At 39.5% G+C, this 26,249-nt stretch overlaps 1 protein-coding gene across 3 annotated transcripts; it reads right to left on the reverse strand.

The window, feature by feature from the left end:
- Positions 1-20,037: 20,037 nt before the first annotated feature.
- Positions 20,038-23,082, reverse strand: LOL1 (lsd one like 1). Of its 3 annotated transcripts, none has more exons than XM_089716747.1 (6): positions 22,946-23,082; positions 22,420-22,584; positions 21,377-21,490; positions 20,865-20,978; positions 20,677-20,786; positions 20,038-20,387 (listed from the first exon to the last, which is right to left on the reverse strand). In XM_089716747.1, the coding sequence occupies exons 2-6, from the start codon at positions 22,484-22,486 to the stop codon at positions 20,349-20,351; spliced, it is 444 nt and encodes a 147-aa protein (XP_089572873.1). In that variant the 5' UTR covers positions 22,487-22,584; positions 22,946-23,082; the 3' UTR covers positions 20,038-20,348. The 3 variants fall into 3 exon arrangements, with proteins under 3 accessions (XP_089572873.1, XP_089572872.1, XP_089572874.1); XM_089716746.1 differs by lacking the exon at positions 22,946-23,082 and adding an exon at positions 22,792-22,939; XM_089716748.1 differs by lacking the exon at positions 22,946-23,082 and adding an exon at positions 22,810-22,933.
- Positions 23,083-26,249: the final 3,167 nt, after the last annotated feature.

The raw sequence follows: 26,249 nt of genomic DNA on the forward strand, positions 1-26,249 counted from the left end.
AGGACGGGATGCGACAGGATCACCCTCCGTCGAGACAAGTCATCCGACTGCTGGAAATGAGGATCAACCTGGATCCAGCTCTGTAGGCGAATGGCCATCGCCCCCACCTCAACCTAAAAAAAAAAAAAAAAAAAAAAAAAAAAAGATGCAAATATGTTGATAAATCTTTTTTATTCAACGTATTCAAGAATTACTGAACACATACCTGCGTCGGGCTACACGTATCAAAAAAGGTTCTCAGGTCTTTTAGCGAGTGCTTATGCCGACTGGTATGAAGGTTTGTTCGGTACCATCTCCAAGCCAAAGGTACCAGCCCTAATCCGAGATCTGCATGAATCTACTCCGGGCGAGTGTAAGGAAAATACTCAAACGCCCAAATCTGCAACAAAGAAGAAACGAGAGTCAAAAGAGGGCTAATAATATAGAAAAATATACAGAATGTTCTTCGCATTACCTCCCAGAAGTAATAGGTCCCGCTAAGTTTACAGTGGCTCCGACTCAGACCACACATGTCATCATACATACGGCTCAGAATAGCGCCGGCCCAGTCGTACTCCGTGAGATGGGCTAGGTTTTCTAAACTCTTCAAGATAGAAGGATTAAACCTTTCTTTCCTATTGGACCAAAAGGTCGAAGCAAACATCAGCAACAAAGTGAATCGGGCCACCTGAGTAGCCGTCAGCTCTCCCCGCCTATGTCTAGCATAAATGCCGGGAGCTTGGAGATATAGCCAGCGCCTGGAAACACTCAAAGCTGGAATAGCAGAACCTGGCCCGACAATCCGAGGCAGGTCTATACCAATCAATTCCGTCATCCGATCAGGGGAAATCTCTGTCCTCCAGTCATCATATAATTCAATCGTCCGAATACCAAAAGGGATTCCGGTAATCACAGAAAAATCCACAGGGGTCATTGTCATCTCGCCCCAAGAAAAATGAAGAGTGTTGGTAGTGTCCCACCATCTCTCGGCCAAAGCACCCAGCAACTCCTTGTGACTATTTCGGCCAGCATCAAAATGCCTCAAGTAACCCAGACGGGACGGATTGATGATTGCCCCGACCGGGTGGCTCGGATCCAATATCTCGATCGGGATTTCGGACATAGAATTCTCAGCCACATCCAATTTAATGTAAGGATCCTAAAAGGTAAAGTAATATAAGAATTGTCCCTTGGTTCTTTACTAAGGATAATATCTTAGCATGCATACTAATAAAACAGCAAATACAGAAAATAAAAATTCACAATTCGGCCACAGAAGCCCGAAAATTCACATTTTCGGCCACACAGGCCCGAAAATTCACAATCTGGCCACAGAGGCCCAAAATTCACATTTTCGGCCACACAGGCTCGAAAATTCACAATTCGGCCTAAGGCCCGAAAATTCCCAATCTGGCCACAGAGGCCCAAAATTCACATTTTCGGCCACACAGGCCCGAAAATTCACAATTCGGCCTAAGGCCCGAAAATTCCCAATCTGGCCACAGAGGCCCACAAATCACAAATCAGGCCACAGAGGCCCAAAATTCACATTTTCGGCCACACAGGCCCAAAAATTCACAATCTGGCCACAGAGGCCCACAAATCACAAATCAGGCCACAGAGGCCCAAAATTCACATTTTCGGCCACACAGGCCCGAAAATTCACAATCTGGCCACAGAGGCCCACAAATCACAAATCAGGCCACAGAGGCCCAAAATTCACACTTTCGGCCACACAGGCCCGAAAATTCACAATCAGGCCACAGAGGCCCAAAATTCACATTTTCGGCCACACAGGCCCGAAAATTCACAATTCGGCCTAAGGCCCGAAAATTCCCAACTTTAGCCTGAAAAAGATGAAAATAATGCCATAAAGGTAGGCTTACCTGGGCAAAGATGCCAGTTACGGAGGCGTGAGTGTTAGCATCCGCCGTAAGGTTGACCTCGTCAAGTGAGACCCCTAGAGACCCCAGGTACTCCTCACCGCTCAGATCAGAGGAAGCCATGAAAAAAAAAAAAAAAGAAAAGAATTTTGAAGCTTTAGAAGTTGAGAGAATTTGAGAGAGTTCCTTAGGTTAGAAAGTTTAGAATGAATGAAAATGAGTTTTTTCAAGCTATTTATAAGCAAATAGTCAAGAGGCGGGTCTTCTGGACGCGTCCAGTTTTCGCCTACAAAATTTGCGTTTCAGACAACCACCGACTCCCATAAATCATTTTTATGGTCGACGGTGGGGGGCAACTGTGAATACCCAAATTTTGAGGCTCAGAAAGCCTGTTTTCCCGGACTGCAAACAGTCCGGCCGGACCGGAGGCTATTTTGAAAGTTCACCGAAAATATGTCAATATGGTACTTAAAACGTCCGGAATATCGCGAGGATCGCGGAACAGGTCCCGGAATATTTTTCGGAGGTCCGGAACTCCCAAAAAGGCCCTCGGAGCGAGGCACGGTGTCCACACCGGCCACGGCGGCGCCGGCCGCCGGGCATGGAGGTAGCTCCGCCCCACTTCCTGGCGAGGCCTGCACGCCCACGCAAGCGAGGCCTAACCGACCCGAGAGAGGGAAGAGACCTGCCTCCCAGGGCGAGGGGGAGATAAAAAAGCGGGGGAGCGGAGAGCCCGGGGGGTGTGAAGCGAAGCGAGGGAGAGGAAGCCAAGCACAGAGGCGCGGGGCGGCTGCCACCCAGAGCGGCGGGCCTGCCGATCCCACCCGGGCGAGGCTGCCCCCACCCGGGGCCTGTAGCCCCGCCAGGCGGGCCTCCCCCCCGGCCCCTAGGCGGCACCTGCCGACAAGCCTTGGGCCGACACATGCCGCCCAGACAAGGCGGGGGCCTGCCGCCCACCGACTGGGAGGCAGCTGCCGCCCACTCCCATGCGGCACCCCCGCCCAGCTGGGAGGGGCCTGCCGCCCCACCGAACAGGGCGGCAGCTGCCGCCCTCCCGGTCGGCACCTGCCGCAGCCCCCCTGGGCGGCAGCTGCCGCCCGGGACCCGAAAATGGCCTATAAATAGGCCATTTTCAGCCATTTTCTGGTGCGCCTTGTCTGTTTTGACGGACGAATCCTTCTCCCTCTCACGCTCCTTGCGTTTTCTTTACCGCTTTTTGCATTTTAATTTAATTTTTATTGCATTTTTATTGTGATATTTGACCACTAAAATTAAATAAAATTAAAAATTATTTAGTATACCTAAACGAGGAGCTTAACCTGGAGTTAAGAAGTGGTCGACGATTAAATCAGGTACGTAAACGAAACTCTGCCTATTTAATTTTAGCACTTCATGCATACTTCTTTTCTACTCTTAATAATTCTATAATTGCATAAACGCATTCACATTATCATTTAGAAAAATAAACCGTCTTAAATTAATTTGATTAAGCTTAAATGCCCGGTTAATCGATAATCGTGGTATTAAAGTTTAAATCCGACAATATTGGCTAAAAGAGCCTAGTTAATTAATAACTACGGTTCAACTGCCTTATTTTGAACAAATCCGGCTTAAGTCCAATTAATCAATAATTGTGACTAAAAGCCTAAATCAACATTTTTTTTGGCAAAATGCCTACAAATCAACCTTTTTCGGCTAAAAGTCGTAAAACCGAACCATTTTGGCGAAACGCCTTAAAATCAATCTTTTTCGACTAAAAGTCGTAGAATTGAACCATTTTGGCGACAAATCGCGTAAAATCGACATTTTTGGCAAAATGCCTTTAAAATCAACCATTTTCGGCTCAAAGCCGTAAAATCGACATTTTTGGCAAAATGCCTTAAAATGAACCAATTTTCGGCCAAAGGCCTAAAATCAACCATTTTAGCGACAAATCGCTTAAATCGAACATTTTGGTAAATTAATTGCCTAAATCAACTCATTTCGGCCAAAGGCCCTAAAATCAACCATTTTGGCGACAATCGCCTAAATTACACATTTTAGCAAACGAATTGCTTAAATCAACACTTTTTGGCCAAAGGCCTTAAAATCAATCATTTTGGCGACAATCGCCCAATCACATCATTTTGGCAAACAGATTGCCTAAATCAACCATTTTGGCTAAGAGCCTTAAAATCAACAACTTTGGCGACAAATGGCCCGACAACCGTTTTTGGCACAAATGCCTTAAAACCAACTTTTTTGGCGACGAACGCCTAATCGAATCAATCAATCTTTGGCAAAATGCCTAAACAAAATGCACAAAGCATGTACACACAAAATGCACAAAGCATGTACACACTCATGCACAAAGCATACACACTCATGCACAAAGCATACACAAACATGCACAAAGCATACACAAACATGCACGGAGCATACACACACACACTCATGCATTAAGCATACACCTTCAAAGCCCTTGAAACAAGGCCTATCGAACTACGTTGACTTTGATCTTCCATTCAAACGGAAGTACGTAGGCACGTTCGGGATTTCACCCCGGGCGGCAAGTCGAAATCATTAAAACCACTCAAACATTTCATTAATCCATCATTCACCTTGCAAAACATTCATTCATCGGTTAGTTCATCAGCATGACATAGTCTCGGGATCCACCTCGGGTTCGTAGATTGTGCCTTAATCATTGGGATAATTAATCTAGTAATTAGGTTAATTAAAAATGGAGTCACTTAGGGTTTTTTCCTAGTTTACCCTAAAATAATTAAACAAGGTGGCGACTCACACACATCACGTGTATTTCTTCTCATTCATCATATGCATTCATATGCCTATGTGCTTTTGGGGAAGGGGTTCATTACTGTACCCTCCCCAGGAAACCCCGAACTTCTTTTTCCGTCCTCAGTGCTGGCATTTCCAAAATGGCCTTGGCTTTTGAAGGGTCAATCTCTATGCCCTTCCGACTGACCATGTGCCCTAGAAATACTCCGAATGTAGCTCCAAATAGACATTTCGCCAGGCTGAGCTTTAAGTTGTACTTTCGAAGTCTAAGGAAGAACTTCTCAAGTGCTGTTGTATGTTCTTCAGCTGTTTTTGATTTGACAACCATGTCGTCCACATACACTTCGACTTCTTTGTGAATCATGTCATGGAAGATGGTTGTCGCCATTCTTTGATAGGTTGCCCCGGCATTTTTGAGCCCAAAAGGCATGACCCTGTAGCAGTAGGTTCCCCACTCTGTGATGAATGCCGTTTTCTCTTTGTCTGGCAAATGCATCATTATTTGATTGTATCCGACAGCAAGATCGGTCAAGGAGACCATCTCGTGTCCAGCCATTCGGTCAACTAGCAAGTCAATATGCGGCAGGGGGAAGTCATCCTTCGGACATGCTTTATTCAAATCCTGGTAACCCACACACATTCTGACTTTGCCATCTTTCTTCGGTACTGGCACAATGTTTGCTAACCATGTCGGGTAGGTAATGGGTTCTATGAATTTGTTCTCCAGTTGCTTGGCAACTTCCTCCTTGATTTTCAAGGACCATTCTGTCTTCAGCCTTCTAAGCTTCTATTTCACTGGCTTAGCCTCAGGGTATACCGGAATCTTATGCACCACTATTGCTGGGTCGATTCCCGTGATGTCACTTGACTTCCACATGAAGCAATCAGCAAATTTCTTCAAACATTCACTAACTTGTTCCCTGTTCATACAATCAGATGCAATGTATGTATGTTCATTTTCTTCTTTGCCAATCATTATTTTTTCCTTTTCATTTTTTATTTCATTTATTTGATTATTTTTGCTTGGAAATGCTTGGAAAGATAGACACGCAGGGTAGTCAAGAATTTGCAAGCCTTTATTGATTATGATGGAATCGTCTTCAAAAATTACATCAAATTTGAAATCTGGATCTTCTAGATCCGACACAGACGACTCAGAACTAAAACTGGACTCTGACTCGGTTTCAGACTCGGGGTCAGACTCGAACTCAGTACAGGACTTTGTTACAGATTTTGACTCTTGGTTTGACTCGGGAGGGGGTCTATCAGCAGTGCGATCCTCCTCGGTGTACCAGTTGGTGAGAGGTCCTCCACTTGGCTTGATTAGGTTGAGCAAGTCTCGATTCTCGTCACTTCTGGTGATAACCGCAACCTCGTCAAAGAGACTAGGCTGCATGAAGTCTTCCGCCTCCAGTTCAGTTATGGTTTCGGGCTTGTTGCCCTAGACATCCGAGAATATTTCTAACCCAGGCAGCATCTTCTTAGCAGCTGGGCAGCGGAATGGTTCTTGGAAGCCACGATAAGGAATCGGTTCTCCCGGTTTGCAGAAGTAACCATTCAGAGTCAAGAGGTAAGGCCGCATCTGTATATTCTCCTTCCTTCCCCTTCTACCTCTTTCAGCCCGGTCTTCGTCAGTAGGCTCGTAGCCTAGTCCATAGGTCCCCTCATTCACCGGACACTCCCAGGCTTGCAGTGCGGAGTATGTTTTTCAGGATCTTGCCATAATCATTCCTGGCAGATAGGACATTTTCAGCATCAGAGGCACTATGCAGTTTATTTGCACTGTCCCGAAATCAAAGAGAATTTGAAAGCTTGCAATCTTTCCCTCTATGAATTGCACGGTGTCATATTGAAATCCAGAAAGGGGTAAATTGGCAGTTTCAGGGTTAACCTCAAAGAGAGGCTGGCCCTTTGGCTTTTTGAGCTGACTGTAGTCATCCCTCTGAATGGTGATAACTTTGTCCTCATAGGGGAACTTGACCTTATGGTGCAAGGATGAGGGTACTGCCTTAGTGTGATGTATCTAGGGTCGGCCCAGAAGCAGATTGAAGCTAGTCGGTACATCAATTACCTGGAATGGGACTTCCATCACAGCCGGCCCAACTGTTAACTTCAGCGTAGCAACCCCCAACACTTCCCTCTGGGTACTGTCATAAGCTTTCACTATTTGGTCCGATGGAGTGAAATCTGTTTCTTCCAACCCCAGACAGCTGGCTACCCTTAGTGGGCAGACGTTTAGTGCTGACCCATTATCAATGAGAACCATGGGCACAGTTTTGTCTCTGGTCTGGACAGTGACATACAGGGCGTTATTATGACTACCTCCCTCCTTGGGTAAGTCGTCATCAGAAAACCCGATGCTTTGCATTTTAGACGATTGGGTGAGGGTGGATACTAACACTTCAGGGCTAACCTCCACTGATGTCTGAAGTTGACTCAAAGCCTTGCAAAGAGCTTGGCGATGAGGAAAGGACGATGCTAAAAGTTCCCAGATTGATACCTTAGCTTGTGTCTTTTTTAGCTGTGCAAGTACTGGGTCTTCCTTTAGCTCCTCTGCCCTCTAGTAGGGTTTATTTTGGATTTTGTCCAAGACTAACGGTTCATATTGTCTCCCGCTCCTGGTTATAGCATCAAGTTCTCCGGTTAGGTCATTCAGATCCAAGACACAGATGTTATTCATTTCTAGAAACAGTTCGAAAGGATCGATCAGTTCCTGGTCAGCAACAATAGCATTTACCCCATGATTTGGTAAGGGATTAGTGCTAATGTTTGGCTTACTTCTCGGAATAATAGAGCCGTTGTCCACCAAGTCTTGGATACGGTTCTTAAGCGTCCAACACGCTTCAGTCTTGTGCCCATACCCCTGATGGTACTCACAGTATTCATCAGCTTTGTAATTTCTTGGTAATGGGTTTGGTGGTGGCCTTGCTTCCAAGAGCTTGATGTAGTTGGCCTTGACAGCCTCTCGAAAAACCAAAAGGATTGGCATCCCGAGATCAGTATAGGTTCTTCTGGACTGATTGCCATTCCTCATGTTCCCCACACGTAAAGGGTTAGTGGGGGTGATGCTTGCCACTTCGTGGACTTTACTGGCTTGGCTAGGTTTCTTGTACTTTGAGGTTCTTGAGTCTTCTTTCAGTTGCCCCATATGAATCAGATCTTCTACCTTCGTAGCAGTGGCAATGAGCGACTGGAATGTTGGTAGGTACTGGGTTTGTAGTTGGTGTTGGTAGACAAGTTGCAGGTTCTTTATTATTATGTCCACCTGTTCTTGATCAGAAGGCCGGTTAATCATCTGGGCAGCCTTGGCCCTCCACCTCGTAAGGAACGAGGAAAAGGATTCATTGCTTTTCTGCTTGGTGGTTTCTAGTTCTCTTCGAGTGACATCCACCTCCATGTTATAGTGGTATTGGGAATTAAATGCATTGCAAATGTCCTCCCAGGTCTTCATCTTAGACCGATCCAGGCTAACAAACCATCTTAATGCAGCACCGGTGAGAGATTGTTGGAACAACTGAGCAAGGAGCTCGCTGCTTAAACCAAACGGGTTAAGAGCACCCACATACATTTTCAAGTGAGTTTTAGGACAAGTAGTTCCATCAAATTTGTCCATGTTGGGCATCTTGAATTTCGTAGGCAGTCTTGCTTTAGGGAACAAGGACAAGGAGTCCATGTCGACCACTTCCTTGTGGGTTTTGAGAGCAGTGATAGATATTTCTAGGAGTTCTAGTTTCTCTCTCATTCTCTGAGCTTCCAGCTCAGAAGCAGTTTTGGAGGGCATATCATCCAGGTTCAGGGCAGGGTTTGTAGGTTCAGCAGCATGACCCTGGTTGGAGGCAGCAGGTCCACTTCCCCCAGCGGAAGCCCCATTTCCATTACCATTCCCATTACCCAATTCAGCTATCAGGGCGGCCCTTTGGGCGGCCAGGGCCTCATTCATTCTGGCCTCCATTCTGGCCTCCAGTTGTTCAATGAGGGTTTGGATATCAACGAGCGATGCCATTGGTGCAGGTAAAGCTGTTGAAGTTGTGGGTGAATCTGGTGTAGCTGGTGAAGCTGGTGAAGCTGGTGATAGTACTGTAGGTGTGGCTGGCACTGATGTGGGCACTTGGATCGTGGGCACCTGTAAGGATAAGGGTAGCTGGATTAGGTACAGTGGTTGGTGTGTCAGGGTAACTAATGTAGATCGACTCTTTTGTCCAACTGTGCATGAATAAGAAGGGTATTTCATGCTCTCTTTGTGTTTACCCCATGTTTATGATATGTCGTGAATGCACATAACAACACGTCATAATCTATTTAATGGTATGGTTCACATCATTGGGTGCATACAGTCCTAAAGGATAGGTTCTATAGGCTATGACTCAAATAGAGAATCGGCTTATAAGGGACCCTTGAACCTTGAGTATGGATATACCTAACCACATGTGAAACAAAGAGTTTCGCGTGGGTCCAACGGTACGCATACCCATGGGCCACCCCCAAAAGGATTAGGGGCGGTTTGCGGTAACAGGGAGGACGCTTTGGCTGTCCATCGACATAATCAATGAGACCTGCCGATCAGTGCTACTTGCTATCCAGACTCAGAAGTTTGAACAGAGAGAGAAGAAATTCATTTGAAATTCATTTTTTATGCAATAGAGAAAAAGATTCTCAATCGTGCAAATAAATCAACAAATTCAAATGTTTTCATCAAATTTGTCAATTAAGTTCAAATCTCCTCCTCAAGTATTCTTAAAGAAAGAACACCTGATTCGTGCTAGGGTACCCTGCAAAACAAAGCATAGTAAAATAAAACCCTAAAGAAGGGCTAGTTAGTTTACACAGCAATTGTAGTCCACTTATGTAAAAAGATTGCACATTCCCCAGTGAAGTCGCCAAACTGTGAACCCCTCCCCCAAAATATCATGGCATAGCATATGAATGCATGTGACTAAGGAAGAAATGCACGTGATGTGTGAGTTGCCACCTTGTTTAATTATTTTAGGGTAAACTAGGAAAAAACCCTAAGTGACTCCAATTTTAATTAACCTAATTACTAGATTAATTAACCCAAATGGTTAAGGCATGGTCTGCGAACCCGAGGTGGATTCCGAGACTATGTCATGCTGATGAACTAACCATGAATGAATGCTTTGCAAGGTGATTAATGTGACTTAGACCAATGAAATGTGATTTTGACTTGCTGCTCGGGGTTAAATCCCAAACGTGCCTAAGTACTTCCGTTTGAATGGAAGATCAAAGTTGACGTAGTTCGATAGGCCTTCTTTGAAGGGCTTTGAATGGGGATGCTTTATGAATGAGTGTGTGTATGCTTTGTGAATTTTGGGCATTTTGCCAAAGATTGATTGTTTTAGGCATTTGATACCAAAAATGTTGATTTTAATGGCTTTTAGCCAAGAAGATTTAATTTAAGCAATTGTTGCCAAAAATTGATTTATTTGAAGGCTTTAAAGCCAAAACATTGATTTAGGCAATTTATTGCCAAAAAATTGATGATTGAACGATTGTCGCCAAAATTAGTTGATTTAAGGCAATTTATTTGCCAGAAGTGATTAATTGAAGGCTTTTAGCCGCAAAATTGTGATTTAAGCGATTTGTCGCTCAAAAAAAGGATCAATCTCACTTATAGACAATTTGTTTGCCAAAAGTGATTAATTGATTTATAATGTAGGCAATTTATTGCCAAGAAAACGTGTTTAATTAAAGCTTTTTAGCCACAATTATTGATTAATTGGACTTAAGCCGGATTTGTTCGAAATAAAGGCGATTATACCATAGCTATTAATTAACTAGGTATTTTAAGCCAATATTGTCGGATTTAGGCTTTAATACCACGATTATTTATTAACCGGGCATTTAGCCTAAACTTATTTATTTGAGGCAGTTTATTTGCCTAAAGATGTCATGAATGCATTTATGCAGTTATAGAATTATTAGGAGTAGAAGAGAAGAATGTATAAAATGCTAAAATTAAATAGGCAGAGTTTAGTACATGTACCTGATTTAATCGACGGCCACTTCTTAACTCCAGGTTAAGCTCCTCGTTAAGGGAATATTAATTAATTTAATTTTAAATGACCAAATAACAAAGCAAGAAAATGACAAAGCTAAATAAAAATGCAGAAAAGCAGTAAAGAATCGCAAGGAGCGTAAGGGAGAAGGAGCGTCCATCAACATAGACTAAGTGAGGAAAACAGAAGGCCCGGGGCTGCTTTTATAGGCAAAAAAAACGGACTGTTTTGACGGCCTGACCGCCGGAGGTCGGCGGCCGGGCCGCCGGGGATCGGCGGCTTGGCCGCCTGAATCCGGCGACTGGTCCGGCGGCCGGAACCGCCGTGTCTGGTGGCTTTGCTAATTTTTTGTTCCGGAGGCTTTTTCGGGAGTTCCGGACCTCCAAAAAATATTCCGGGACCAGTTCCGCGATCGTGGCGACGTCTCGGACGTTTCAAGTACCATATTGGCATACTTTCGGTAAACTTCCAAAATAGCCTTCGGTCCGGCCAGGCTGTTTGCAGTGCGGGAAAACTGGCTCTTTGAGCCTCAAAATTTGGGTGTTCACAGTGATGCTGTATGTTCTTCAGCTGTTTTTGATTTAACAACCATATTGTCCACATACACTTCTACTTCTTTGTGAATCATGTCATGGAAGATGGTCGTTGCCATTCTTTGATAGGTTGCCCCGGCATTTTTGAGCCCAAAAGGCATAACCCTGTAGCAGTAGGTTCCCCACTCTGTGATGAATGCCATTTTCTCTTTGTCTGGCAAATGCATCATTATTTGATTGTACCCAACAGCGAGATCAGTCAAGGAGACCATCTCGTGTCCAGCCATTCGGTCCACCAACAAGTCAATATGCGGTAGGGGGAAGTTGTCCTTCGGACATGCTTTATTCAAATCCCGGTAATCTACACACATTCGCACCTTTCCATCCTTCTTAGGAACCGACACTATGTTTGCTAACCACGTCGGGTAGGCAATGGGTTCTATGAACTTATTCTCTAATTGCTTGGCTACTTCCTCCTTGATTTTCAAGGACCATTCTGTTTTCAGCCTTCTTAGCTTCTGTTTTACTGGCCTAGCCTCAGGGTATACTGGAATCTTGTGCACCGCTATTGCCGGGTCAATTCCCGTGATGTCACTTGCCTTCCACATGAAACAATCGGCAAACTTCTTCAAACATTCACTGACCTGTTCCCTGTTCACACAGTCAGATGCAATGTATGTATGTTCATTTTCTTCTTTGCCAATTATTTTTTTTTCCTTTTTATTTTTTATTTCATTTATTTGATCTTTATTATTTTTGCTTGGAAATGCTTGGAAAAATAGACACGCGAGGTAGTCAATAATTTGCAAGCCTTTATTGATTATGACGGAATCGTCCTCAAAAATTACATCAAATTTGAAATCTGGATTTTCTAAATCCGACACAGACGACTCAGAACTAGAACTGGACTCTGACTCGGTTTCAGACTCGGGGTCAGACTCAGACTCAGTACAGGACTTGATTATAGACTCTAGATTTGACTCGGGAGGGGGTTTATCAGCAGCGCGCTCCTCCTCGTCATACCAGTTGGTGAGAGGCCCTTTATTTGGCTTGATCAGGCTCAACAAGTCTTGGTTCCCATCATTACTAGTAATAACTGCAACCTCATCAAAGAGACTGGGCTGCATGAGATCTTCCAGCTCAGTTATTACTTCTTCAGATAAGTCATTCAGGTCCGGGACACAGATGTCATTCATTTCTAGGAATAGCTCGAAAGGATCGATCAATTCCTGGTCAGAAACAATAGCATTTACCCCGTGATTTGGTAAGGAATTAGTGCTAATGTTTGGCTTACTCCTTGGAATAATTGAACCGTTATCCACCAGGTCTTGGATGCGGTTCTTAAGTGTCCAGCACGCTTCAGTCTTGTGCCCGCTACCCTGATGGTACTCACAGTATTCGTCAGCTCTATAGTTCCTTGGTAAAGGGTTGGGTGGTGGCCTTGCTTCCAAAGGCTTAATGTAATTTGCCTTGACAGGCTCTCGGAATACCAAAAGGATTGGCATCCCGAGATCAGTATATGTCCTTCTCGATTGACTGCCATTTCTCATATTTCCCACGCGTAAAGGATTCGTAGGGGTGATGCTTGCCACTTCGTGGACTTTGCTAGCTTGGCTAGGCTTCTTGTATTTTGAGGTTCCCGAGTCTTCTTTCAGTTGCCCCATTTGAATTAAATCCTCTACCTTCGTAGCAGTGGCAATGAGCGACTGAAACGTTGGTAGGTACTGGGTTTGTAGTTGTTGTTGGTAGACAGGCTGCAGGTTCTTTATAATTATGTCCACCTGTTCTTGCTCAGAGGACCGGTTGATCATTTGGGCGGCCTTAGCCCTCCACCTCGTAAGGAACGAGGAAAAGGGTTCGTTGTTCTTCCATTTGGTGGTTTCCGGTTCCCTCCGAGTAACATCAACCTCCATATTATAGTGGTATTGCGTATTAAACGCATTGCAGATGTCTTCCCAGGTCTTCATTTTAGACCGATCCAGGCTGACAAACCACCTCAAAGCAGCACCGGTGAGTGATTGTTGAAACAACTGAGTAAGGAGCTCGCTGTTCAGTCCGAACGGGTTTAGGGCACCCACATACATTTTCAGGTGCGTTTTGGGACAAGTGGTTCCGTCAAACTTGTCCATGTTGGGCATTTTGAACTTCGTGGGCAGTCTTGCTTCGGGAAACAAGGACAAGGAGTCCATGTCCACCACTTCCTTGTGTGTCTCGAGGGCAGTAATAGACCCTTCCAGGAGTTCTAGTTTCTCTCTCATTTTCTGAGCTTCCAGCTCAGAAGCAGTTCTAGAGGGCATGTCATCTAGGTTAAGGGTAGGGTTTGTTGGTTCAGCAGCAGGACCCTGATTGGAGGTAGCAGGTCCACTTCCCCCAGAGGAAGCCCCATTTCCATTACCACCACCCAGTTCAACTATCAGGGCAGTCCTCTGGGCAGCCAATGCCTCATTCATTCTAGCCTCCATTCTGGCTTCCAGTTGTTCAATGAGGTTTTGGATGTCAGTGAGTGATGCCATTGGTGCAGTTGGAGTTGGTGAAACTGGTGAGATTGGTGAAGCTGGTGAGGTTGGTGATAGCACTGTAGGTGTGACTGGAACTTGGATAGGCACTCGAACAGCGGGTACCTGATAAGATAAAGGTAATGGGATTAGGGTATAGTGGTTCATGTATCAGGGTAGTGAAGTAGATCGACTCTTCGTCCAACTGTGCATGACTAAAAAGGGTATTTTGTGTTCCTTTTAATGTGATGATATGTCATGAATGCGCACAACATCACGTCATAATCCGTTTATGATATGATTCAAATCATTGGGTGCATACAGTCCTAAAGGATAGGTTCTATAGGCTATGACACAAATAGAGAATTGGCTTATTAAGGGACCCTTGAACCTTGAGCATGGATATACCTAACCACATGTGAAACAAAGAGTTTCGCGTGGGTCCAACGGTACGCATACTCATGGGCCATCCCCAAAAGGATTAGGGACGGTTTGCGGTAACAGGGAGGACGCTTTGGCTGTCCGTCGACATAATCAAAGAGACCTGCCGATCAGCGCTACTTGCTATCCGGACTCAGAAGTTTGAACAGAGAGAGAAGAAATTCATTTTTTATGCAATGGAGAAAAGGATTCTCAATCGTGCAAATAAATCAACAAGTTAAAATGTTTTAATTAAATTGTACAAATTGAGTCCAAATTTCCTCATCTTGTATTCTTAAAGAAAGAATACTCGATTCATGTTGGGGTACCCTGCAAAACAAAGCATAGTAAAATAATACCCTAAAGGAGGGCAGGTTAGTTTACACAACAATCGTAATCCACTTTATGTAAAATGATTACATAGTCCCTAGCGAAGTCACCAAACTGTGAACCCCTACCCCGAATATCATCATATAAATGCATATGACTAAGGGCAGAAATGCACGTGAATGTATGAGTTGCCACCTTGTTTAATTATTTTAGGGTAAACTAGGAAAAAACCCTAAGTGACTCCAATTTTAATTAACCTAATTACTAGATTAATTACCCCAATGTAAAAAGGCACAATCTACGAACCCGAGGTGGATCCCGAGACTATGTCATGCTGATTAACTAACCAATGAATGAATGCTTTGCAAGGTAATGATGCAATTGGACCAATAAAGTGTTTAAGTGATTTCGATGATTTCGACTTGCCGCTCGGGGTTAAATCCCAAACGTGGCTACGTACTTCCGTTTGAATGGAAGATCAAAGTCAACGTAGTTCGATAGACCTTTTTAAAAGGGCTTTGAATGGGCATGCTTAATGCATGAGTGTGTGTATGCTTCGTGCATTTTGTTCAGGCATTTTGCCAAAAATTGATTGATTAGGCGTTTGTTGCCAAGGAATGTTGATTTAAGGCTTTTAGCCAAAAAGATTGATTCAGGCAATTTATTGCCAAAAATGTTGATTGGACGATTGTCGCCAAAATGATTAATTTTAAGGCTTTTAGCCAAAAGATTGATTAATTCAAGGCATTTTTGCCAAAAATTGATTTAAGCGATTTGTCGCTAAAAAATGGTTAATCTTACTTTATAGGCAATTTGTTTGCCAAAAGTGATTAATTCATTTGTAAGATAGGCAATTTATTGCCAAGAAAAACGTATTTAATTAAGGCTATTTAGCCACAATTATTGATTAATTGGACTTAAGCCGGACTGTTTGAAATAAAGACGATTATACCATAGTCATTAATCGACTAGGCACTTTAGCCAATATTGTCGGATTTAGGCTTTTAATACCACGATTATTAATTAACCGGGCATTTAAGCTTAATCATATTTAAATAAGGCAGTTTTATTTTGCCAAATTAATGACGTGAATGCATTTATGCAGTTGTAGAATTAGGAGTAGAAGAGAAGCATGCATGAAGTGCTAAAATTAAATAAGCAGAGTTTCGTTTATGTACCTGATTTAATCGACGGCCGCTTCTAAGCTTCAGCTTGAAAAACTCCGGATTAAGTTCCTCGTTTGGGGAATATTAATTAATTTAATTCAATTTAAGTGACCAAATTATCACAACAACACAATAATAAAAGCCTATGCTAAATGCAGAAAAGCAGTAAAGAATCACAAGGAGCGTAAGGGAGAAGGAGCGTCCGTCAACACAGACTGAGTGAGTAAAAACGGAGTGCCGGGACTGTATTTATAGGCAAAAATCGGTCTGAAGGGCGGTAGCTGCCGCCGGGAGGGCGGACGCTGTCGCCCACCGGCTGCCGAGGTGGGCAACAGCTGCCGGCGGCCTCTGCCGCTGGAGCCAGCGGCCGAAGCCGCCGTGTCCGACGGCATCCGCTGCCGTGGCTGTCGGGTTTGCTAATTTTTCATTCCGGAGGCTTTTTCGGGAGTTCCGGACCTCCAAAAAATATTCCGGGACCAGTTCTGCGATCCTCGTAATTTTTCGGACGTTTCAAGTACCATATTGGTATACTTTCGGTGAACTTTCCGAATGGCCTCCGGTCCGGCCAGACTGTTTGTAGTCCGGAAAAACTAGCTCTTTGAGCCTCAAAATTTGGGTATTCACACCTAGCAGCCCCTTGGCTATAAAAGGCACATTCCCCCCTCATTTTTCACACCTCTTGTTGCTTGATCTAGTGCTTCTCAAGCATCAATGATTATCATTGTTCTTTTTGAGAACAATTCTAAGGCCTTATAATCCGACTTTGCTCTTCTTCCTCAGTTGAGCCCAAGTCCGACTTGGATCTCAAAAGTCGATCATTTCTACATTCACTCACACTTTAGTCTTCTTTAGACTAAAGCTATTAGTTAATTAATTTATTATTAATTAATTTAAACAGGGTCCTCATTCCCACCCTTTGCTATTTTGGAGAAAGACTCGACATCTTTTCTCGTGTAGCAAACGTGAAGCTCCGATCCGGCCGCGTGACAAACCCTAGGGTATAATTACTTAAAATCAAAACTTTTTCAATTAAGCCCAGCCCGTCCGGCATTTTATAAACTGTCAAGCCCAGTCCATCTGGCACATGGCATGTTTTAAGCCCGGTCCGTCCAACACACAAAGCCTGATCCATCTGGCAAAACCAATAAAAATAGTTTTTTACTTAAGCCCGGTTCGCCAAGCACATTCTTTAAGACCATTCTAAGAATGGAAAAACCCTACCATCGTAATCAATGGTAGAACTTCGTGTGCCCTGATCCTCATACAAACGAGATACGAAGGCATATTTAGGATTTCAGTCTAGGTAACAGGCTCCCGACCAAATTGACCGGTTGGGATCTAGGGGAATGTGTCGCACAATCTAGAATCCTCGATAAACGAGGTTAGAGATGGGTCCCCTCCGAATTACATACTTTTCAATTATTTATAATATTTGTCTATAATTGCCAGGCATTCATTATAAGCATGCTCATGCATCGATATTATGTTATCCACGTAAACAATATTTTGATTTCTTGATTAATACCCAAACCATGAGATACATAAGAAAAGAAGCTGAAAATCTAGTCGCCAAACCCAACGATTCGAGGCTAGTGCTTTTTTCCTAAAAGGCAACTAAAATAGAGTCAATCACGAGATTTTTTTTTCTTAATCTTTTCCTTGAAAATAAAAACAAATTCAGGTGGCGACTCTAACAGACCACACACATTCAAAGCGCTCCAAAGAGCCAATCCCACATCACATAAGCGCTAAACTAAGCCATAATCAAACAAAAAGGAACCGTAAGGAGTTCCTACTTGTTTCCATGACGAACTGACCAATGGGCCCATCTGGTTAGACTCCATCCTTTTTTATCTTTCTCATGGCGCTTGGAAGGGGGCTCACACCTAGATACGAGATTTGATAGTTAACTAGGTATTACTTCTGTTGCCTTAACATGTGCATCTATTTTCAGGTATGTTTTCCCTTAATTTTTCTCACAAATTACTCAATGTATTTAAGCCATAAAACTCTATAATTATCTCTTTAAACACAAATTTACACATTGTAAGTATAAACCCTAGTTTCATACAAACTAAGAATGATGAAAATTTAAATTAGAAGAAAGATTAGTATACTGACAATAAATTATGATTTATTTAACAAAAATCATGCAATTAACTACCAATTTCAAACATCAATAACAAAATCCTTAATCTTAAACCTTCTAAGAATATACAGAAAGTTTAAGAAAAATTGGGGATTTGGATACCAACCTTTTAAATCTTTTAATTAATTTCGTCAAAGCTCCGATAATCACTTCAATGCTTCTTTTGCTTTTCTATCTAAGAAATTTATCTTTTCTCTACCATATAAAATAAAATATAATTCAAAACACATCATTATAATGCAATATAGCTCATAAAAATATGCATGCTAAATATCAAATCCAACCCACTCCATATATATCTTCAATTTTATCCATCCATGAAAATTTTCACCAAAACCTTTAAACCTCAAAATATCTTAATAGTAGCAATAAACTAATGCTTCAATCCATGATAAACTCTTCGGAGAAGCTAATATTAATTTCCTATGTGATATACTTGTGTAGAAATTAAGTGGAGAATAGAAGAAAATGGAGGAGAAGGAGACAATCGAAGGTTTGGCCAAGGAGAGAAGCTGAGAATGTGATAGCATCAATTTTAGGATTTAATCTCATTCTCCTTAAAATGTATGGTAGGATTAGAAATTGGTTTTTGATCCAAAGGTCATAATCAATTCACTTAAAATATCTTTTCTTTGCACTTTTATCAACTGGACTCTTTTTGTCTATTCAATTAAACTCCAATTGAATTTTTAATAAATTGTGTTGTTCCCCACCTCTACACTCATAATTACAAAAATGTGCTTACTATGCACTAGTCATCTTTTCTAATAATTTATATCCTTAACTCGGTCTTAAACATGGGTTTTAAATTCCACCTAAATCAATTCAAAATAACACCAAATTAATTTCTAAAAAGTAAAAAGTCACAAAACAGTTGGTGTTGAATCCGAATTTCGAAACACGGTAGCCCATAAATATAGCTAGTGTGCATGGGTCGGGTAAATACCTGTCATCGTGAGTCTATTCACAACTTGAAAAATATTTACTATTTATGACCCGAAATTTCAAGGCATTACAGACTTAACAGGCCGTGGGCCGTTAGTCCAAAGAAAAGAGGAGAAAGAGATAAACAAGAGGAGGAAAAGAACAAGATTAGAAGATATAGAAAATTATAAAAATTAAGGCTAGAAAAGAAGAGAGAGGGAGATATAGAGTAAGTGCTAGGACATTCAAGCTTGTATGACTCGGATTTCATGTCATTTATAATACTATCACTCCCTATTTATAGGATTTGAGGAGTGCACTCCAAAAAATTAAATATTCTAGAATATCTAGAGTCTTATGTTATCTTTACAATATTTACAATTCCTATTGTATATACAATTTGTACAATATATACAAGGTTGGACTTTTAGGCCCAAGTGGTCCTTTTGCTTGGTCTTGCATTTTCTATATGGATTTTAACATTGGACTGCTTATTTGAGCATGCCATTTGGACCCACGTCAACAAATTGATAAATAATTCAAAATAATCATAATTTTTTATATTTATTTCAAGTTTGAAGTATCTCTGTATAAATAAAATTTCACTCATTACGTGATTCCTTATATAATGATAATAATAATAATAATAATATAATAGAATTCAGTAGTTTTTTTGTAGAAAATTATTGACTCCTAAATAGGGGCGAGCATTCAATCAATTCAGTTAATTTTAGTAATAAGTTTAACTGAAATAAATTAAGCAAATGTTTTTTGCTTAACTGAACTTCACTTGAACTATTTTAACCGAATTAATTTTGATCATTAATCGAATCAAAATTAAAGAAAATGAAAACTTAATTAATTGACCAAATTTAACTGAAACTGATGCTTAACCGAATTTAACTGAAGTGAAAATTAACTAAAATTATTAATCACAACTTAATCAAAATAAAAATGAAATATTTTTAAGTTTTAATTTTTAATTTTTAATTTTATTATGTGCTTAATCAAAATGACGTAGTTTTAAGAGTCAATTAATTTAATTAATTCAGTTAAATTAATTTTTAACAAAATCTTTAACCTATCACCAAAATTTGGCGGGACTGAATACTGACCCCACCTATCTTAAAATTGTTGATGTGCATATATAAATAATGGTTTAATATTTCGCTGCACCATTTATACAATGCCTTTCAAATATGAATTAGTTTTTCTTCTAAAAAAAAAATCTTCGTATTGAACATTTCCTTCTAGAAATATCTGTTTGCTCCCCAACGTCATTAGTTATTTTCATCCACTAAATTTATTTGGTGTACAAAATGACCTCCTAGTTAATAAGACAAAGACAATTCAAAAAAAAAAAAACCAGAAAAGCATCTTTCTTCATTAACTCTTTCTCGTGTAGTTGATGCTTACTTGCACTCAAATGTCAAAGTAAAAGAAATTCAAGCTTATCTTATCCAAAATAATAACAATAATTACTCACAATCATAAAATGTCTACTCATAAAACAATACCAACATACAATTTTATTTGCCAAAAATGCTTATTATTAATTCATCACAAAAGCTTTGGTCACGCTGCCGGCCGGCGGGGAAAAATAACTCTATACATGTCATTAATGTAATTTCCTCTGCTTTTCCGAGGGATGCACTCAAAATAATTCATTCAACTTCAGCTGTTGAATTTCTGCTCAGCTGTGCTTGTTGAGGCCTGCGCAATAAGCATATGCTATACATTTTTATGCCAAGAAAAATAGACTACTATATAACTTATTATAAGGGTAGGGCATTAAAAGAACTGAGCCCAATGCAATTTTGTTGAGCTGGAGCTCGATTTTCTGAAGCTATATTTGAGCTACAGTTGATTCGACCATGAAAATAGAGCTCGCGATTGGCTCGTTAACTGTTTTTGGTTAACTTTTTCTTTTGTTTTATCACTTGGTAATGAAAAATTGCAACTGATAAATCACATAAAGTGCAGTGATAAAATTGCAACTGACCCCAATGGATGTGACAAAATTGCAAACAGCACATTTAACCGATCGTGCTCCGTATTGGTACATCAATAGCATCCTGCAGTTCCCACAATTCACATGTGCCACTTGATTTGCTGTCATAATGTACATTAATCTCAACCTTTATTATATGTCCAATTGATCATGTATCAGTATTATATATTTGTGGTTACCTTCCAAGGCTAAGTTGATGGTGTGACAGCAAGAACATTGTACGCTTGTTGCTCCACGGATGTACATTAGCAAGGTGTGGCAGCCTCCACAGATCAACTGTGCCATTTCTGTGCCTGAACTCAAACACAATTGTTTATGCTGTCACATTATATTTTGAAAGGGAATATATGTTTATCATAAAAGCTCCAAAACTACTTATAACAACTACTTTTTCTTTGTGAATACTACTTCTAACAGTTTGAAAAACAATAGCATGTAAAATTTCTTGCCAAGTAAAATTTGTGAATACTAATCAATATTTTCAACATATCAAACGGACAATAAATTATATTTTAGCCAAAAGTTATAGTTGTTAGTCAGAACACAACTCTTCTATTTAACCACAACCTAACTCTTAATTTAGACCAATTACAGATTGGTCTAATGGAGTAGTTTCAAGTCCACAATAACCACACAATCAAATTGAGTTTGTGATTAAAAGATTGGGAAGAAAATGAAGAAAAATATATACCAGGAGGGGGCACAGCTGTAACTGCATTGCACACAGCACAGCAAACAGAGGTTGCTCCAACTGGGTAGAGTAAAAGGTTTCTACATCCAGAACACACAAGCTGACTTTGTGCACCTGACAATCACCAACTTATTAATTAGGTTATCAACAACAACAACAACAACAACAACATTGTATTCATACTAATTACTGAGTTATGGATTAATCTAGGAATTGACAAAGGTACATTTGGCATTATTATTGCTAATAGTATTTTTCGGAACTAAAATGACAAGTAATGTTATTGATTCAATAAATTAAACATTTTGCAATGATCTTTTTATAACTAAAACTATCTATTGGAAAAGCTAATATTTGAAACTTTTCCCAGAATTAGCTATTATCTTGTCAAAATCATAGACTTCAACCATGTGGGTATATGAAAACTTGAAACTTAATCAATAATTAATAAAATTTGCACATTAAATATTTAAGTTGGAGACTCTAACGCTCCATTTTGTGAGTTGTAATAAAGTGTATAATGTTTACATTAAAAATGCATTTGATTACATTCTCACCGAATAAAGTGTAATTCTACATCCAAATAAAAAAAATTAAAAAAAAAAATTTAAGCTTGTAGGTTACAACAGCTAAGAATTAATGGGTTGCAATAATTTAGTAGCTAGTACATTGGAAACTGAAAATTGGAATGTTCCTATTAATTACTTTTGAGATACAACATGAGAAATAACTATACAAAGCTATACTACCATAATTGCTATCTGCAGATTTTCTTTATTCACCCAAATCTCTGCAAATATATTGAGAAACTTTATCTCATTCTATTATACTTTATGTTCTTATGCAATACATAATGATTGGGGCTTTTTCTTACATAATTTATGAAATTTTCTCTAAAAAAGGAATTACATAATTTGCTCTCATAAATTTAATTCTATGAAATTCAATATAACTAAATCAAAATCTATTATTTGTAAATGAATTTTATATTTCAAATTTATTTTATACCAAACAAGGGAATAGTGAAAAGCAGATTAAAGTACCATTGGCAGGTGCTGGTGTATAAGTAGCTGCAGGAGGTGTTGGATAAGGAGCAAGAGGAACTGGCATTGTAATGTCTCTCAAACCTAATCTTACTTTCTCAATTTCCTACAAGCTTACAGCTACAGAAACAGAGAGCACAACCATGTCTTCTGTTCTTGCCATGCCTGTAAAAAAGAAGCAAAATACATAACAAACAACTACGACTTAAATTTTTTTTTTTTTTTTTAATAAAAAGAAGTTGCTTCAAATAAGAACCACAAAAGCTGCAAATCTGAACTATCAACCATTTAGCATTGACAAGTTAAATAAATACCAAAAAAAAAAAAAATTTGACAGATTTCAAGAATATATAAATTAAAACAACCAATTACCCAATTGAGCAAATATACATTTAAATAGCACACAAGAAGGTATCTTTAATATGCATTATTTATTTCCCTTTTTGAGGGGTAGAAAAAGCTTGAAGAGATGAAGACAAGTAATGGAAACCCAGCTAATCGTTTTTGAAGTGGGTCAAGCACTTACCTTCAATAAGTTGCAGATGAAGTGGAGAGAGAGAAAGAGAGGGGATACCAATAGGAAATGGACAAAAAGACTAAGAAAAAAGTTAGTGTTGCAGTAAAAAACAGAGTTCTACTATTTTCCGTTGCTTTTTTTTTTTACCATTATTTTTGTTTTTTTCCTATCATAGATAGATGTGGTGCTCTAGTTCCATTCTGTTGTTGGCATATCAAGATCAACTTTGTCGAAAACTGGAGGCCCCCCAAACTCTTTTGCCATGTTTTGAAAACTGGACCAGGGTGGCCGTTCCGCGAAGAGCCTGTCCAGCGATTGCAATAACTCCTAGTAAATAGATATCTATGTTAGACTGATACGGAGACCATAAGGGTACGAACACAATAATTTCTTTTTTTTTTCTTTTTTAAGAAAACTAGGATATAGCAAGTTCAGAATCTGTTGAAGAAAAAGTATACAACTACTAAAACTACTAGGAAGCCTTGATCTCAAGCTTAAATGGAATTTTGATTTAATTAAGGCCATTTTCATTTCTTGTGAAGTGAACCTGATTTGTTCAATTTGTCTAAGCTCAAGGAGAGGGCAAGATAGTCTTGTTTAGATTCATTCTAAATCAAGGGGTGGATATCACAAAATACATGAATGTCATTTTCTGAGTTGTAGGCTTCTTTCTCCTCAAACTTTCGTCTGTTTTGAAAGAAAGTATGGAACTAATTTATCCCCTTAAGATTAAATATTTCATCCGTAGGGCTTGTACGAACCAACTTCTTGTAACCAATGCTTTAATTAGAAGGAGTATGAATGTGGATGCGATATGTGAAGTTTGTGGTAATGCAGTGGAGAGTATTATTCATGTGTTGAAAGAATGTGACTTTGCCAATTGGTTTGGAGATTATGCCCTTTACGATTGGTGACTTCCTCTTTTCAAGTATCATCTTTTAACGAATGACTTCAGAATTCTATTGCTCATTTTTCTCTGGATCAATTGCAAATTTTCTCAATGATTGCTTGGGCCTTATGACGCAATAGGAATTTGATTAAATTTCAACAAACTTAACTGGATCTAGAAGAAATTACCCAGATTGCTCTTGGTTTCCTGTTTGATTATCAGTTGGCCAACGAATCACAGGCAGAGAGTGAGAGTACAGGTCTGGTGCGATTGTGGAGTTCTCCGCCGGAAGGAATGTATAAGTTAAATGTAGATGCTTCGTTGAGGGATAATCAGGGATGCAGTATTGGTTTTGTTTGTAAGGAATGATGCTCGTCATGTTCAAGGCACAAGTGTCAATGTTTTTCACACTAATCTCTCCCCCATAAAATGCAGAACTGGAAGCTGCTATCTTTTGTGTTCAGAAGTCATTGGAGCTGGAATTTTCTTCAATCACTTTGGAGATAGATTCACTCATTATGGTGCAACATTTTTACTCCCAAAATTTCCTTATACCGAGTATAGTACAAGGTTGCTATTGTTGGACACTTTAGCTTGTAATTTTGTATACTTTCATTGTGTTCATCTCATAGATCAACAATCGAGTTGCTCATGAGCTCTCTAAGTTTGCTTTTTCTTTTTCTCATGAGACTATTTGGATTGAGGAGGTTCCTCATTCCATTATTCCCTTTGTTTTAGATGATGTTTTTTTTTTTTTATAAAATTTCTCATTTCATTCTCAGAAAAAAAAAAAAAAAGTTGGAGTCAGCTATATGAGTGTTTGTTTCCATATCCACTCTATTTTTATATCCATTTTATCTATCCTACTTCAATACTAAGTAACATTTTCATCTATTAGACCTGCCTTCTGAAAACCGTACGTAGAGCATAAACATCTGAATTAACTAAACTAGGGACTACCTTATCATCCAGTCTAACATTGTCTGCTTGCCTCTTACGTAAGCTAAACTTATAGTGCATGTATTACATCTTACTTCTGCTTACCCTAAAATCCTTATTCTTGAGAGTGCTCCTCCATAACTTTAACTTCTAGTTTAGTCCTTCACTTGTTTTATTGATTAAGACAATATCATCTACTAAACATGAAAAAAGAAATGTCCAGTTGTATATTATTGATTATCTCATCTAGTACTAGGGTAAATAAACATGGGATCAAAGTAAATTCTTAGTGTAACCTAATAATTATGCGTGAAACTTCTCTATATCCTCTCCAATTGTTCTCACACATGTGGCTACATTTTCATACATATTCCTAATGGCATTTATATAATTGACATGAACTCTTTTTTTTTTATTTTTCTCCAATTGTCCAGTTAAAGTAATTTTCTTGGCTCTATGTCGTAAGCTTTCTCTAAGTTAATGAACATATGTAGATCCTTCTTCTTTTCTCTATAAATTTCTATGAAACTTCTCAGTAAAAAGATAACCTCCATTATAGATCTACCTGACATAAATCTAAATGCTTTCTATACGACCTTTGTAATTTCTCTTAGTTTATATTCTATTACTCTTTTCTAGAGCTTCATTATGAGATTCATAGTTGAATACCATGGTAGTTTGTATAGTTTTGATATCTTCCTTTTTCTTATATATCAATATCAAAGTGCTCTTTCTCCACTCATTTAGCGTCTTTTTACTTCTTATGATAGTATTGAATTGCTTGGTTAATTAAGCAACTCTCACAATCCCAAACTCTTCGAGTCCTCTATAGAGATATTATCTGGACCACGTGCTTTTCTAACTTTTATATATTTCAATATATATAAAGACTTAAAATTACTATGAATAAAAACTAAGTCTCCACCACATTTCCGAGTTCTAAATTAGTATAAAATATATTTAAAAGACTCAAGAGAATTATCTAATTTATATTTAATGCCTCAGTTTAAAATTCTAATTGTAAAAGTTTCACCAAGATATTCAATTGATGAGAAATTAATAAAATAAGAGAATACTAAAACATATTTTTAAAAATAAATGACAAATAAGGGTGTTCGAGGAATGTCCAACAGTATTCAATATGAGTACATTCGACCTTTTGAAGTATTGTACCATTTAGATAGAAATCAATAATTTTTTTTTTTTTTATTTTTAGTATGAATAGAAATCAAGAATTAAACATTAGCGATTACAAAAATAAAAGCTCATAGTTAAAATCATCAACTTGCCATTTATTAATTGCCAACTTAAAATTTCCAAATAATCCTTAGAGTTATTTAATATTTTGAACTAGCGGCTAAGAATTCAAATATTAGACATTGGCTGATTAATTTTCTTGTCATATGAATTCTAAGTTTGGCTTAAAAAAAAAAAAAAAACCGATTATATAAATTCACCCATAAACTTTACAATGTTAACCTTGTG

Source organism: Jatropha curcas, chromosome 11 (assembly GCF_041381405.1).
Source record: "Jatropha curcas cultivar XTBG-Jc1 chromosome 11, XTBG_Jcur_1.0, whole genome shotgun sequence".
Lineage (NCBI taxonomy): Eukaryota > Viridiplantae > Streptophyta > Magnoliopsida > Malpighiales > Euphorbiaceae > Jatropha > Jatropha curcas.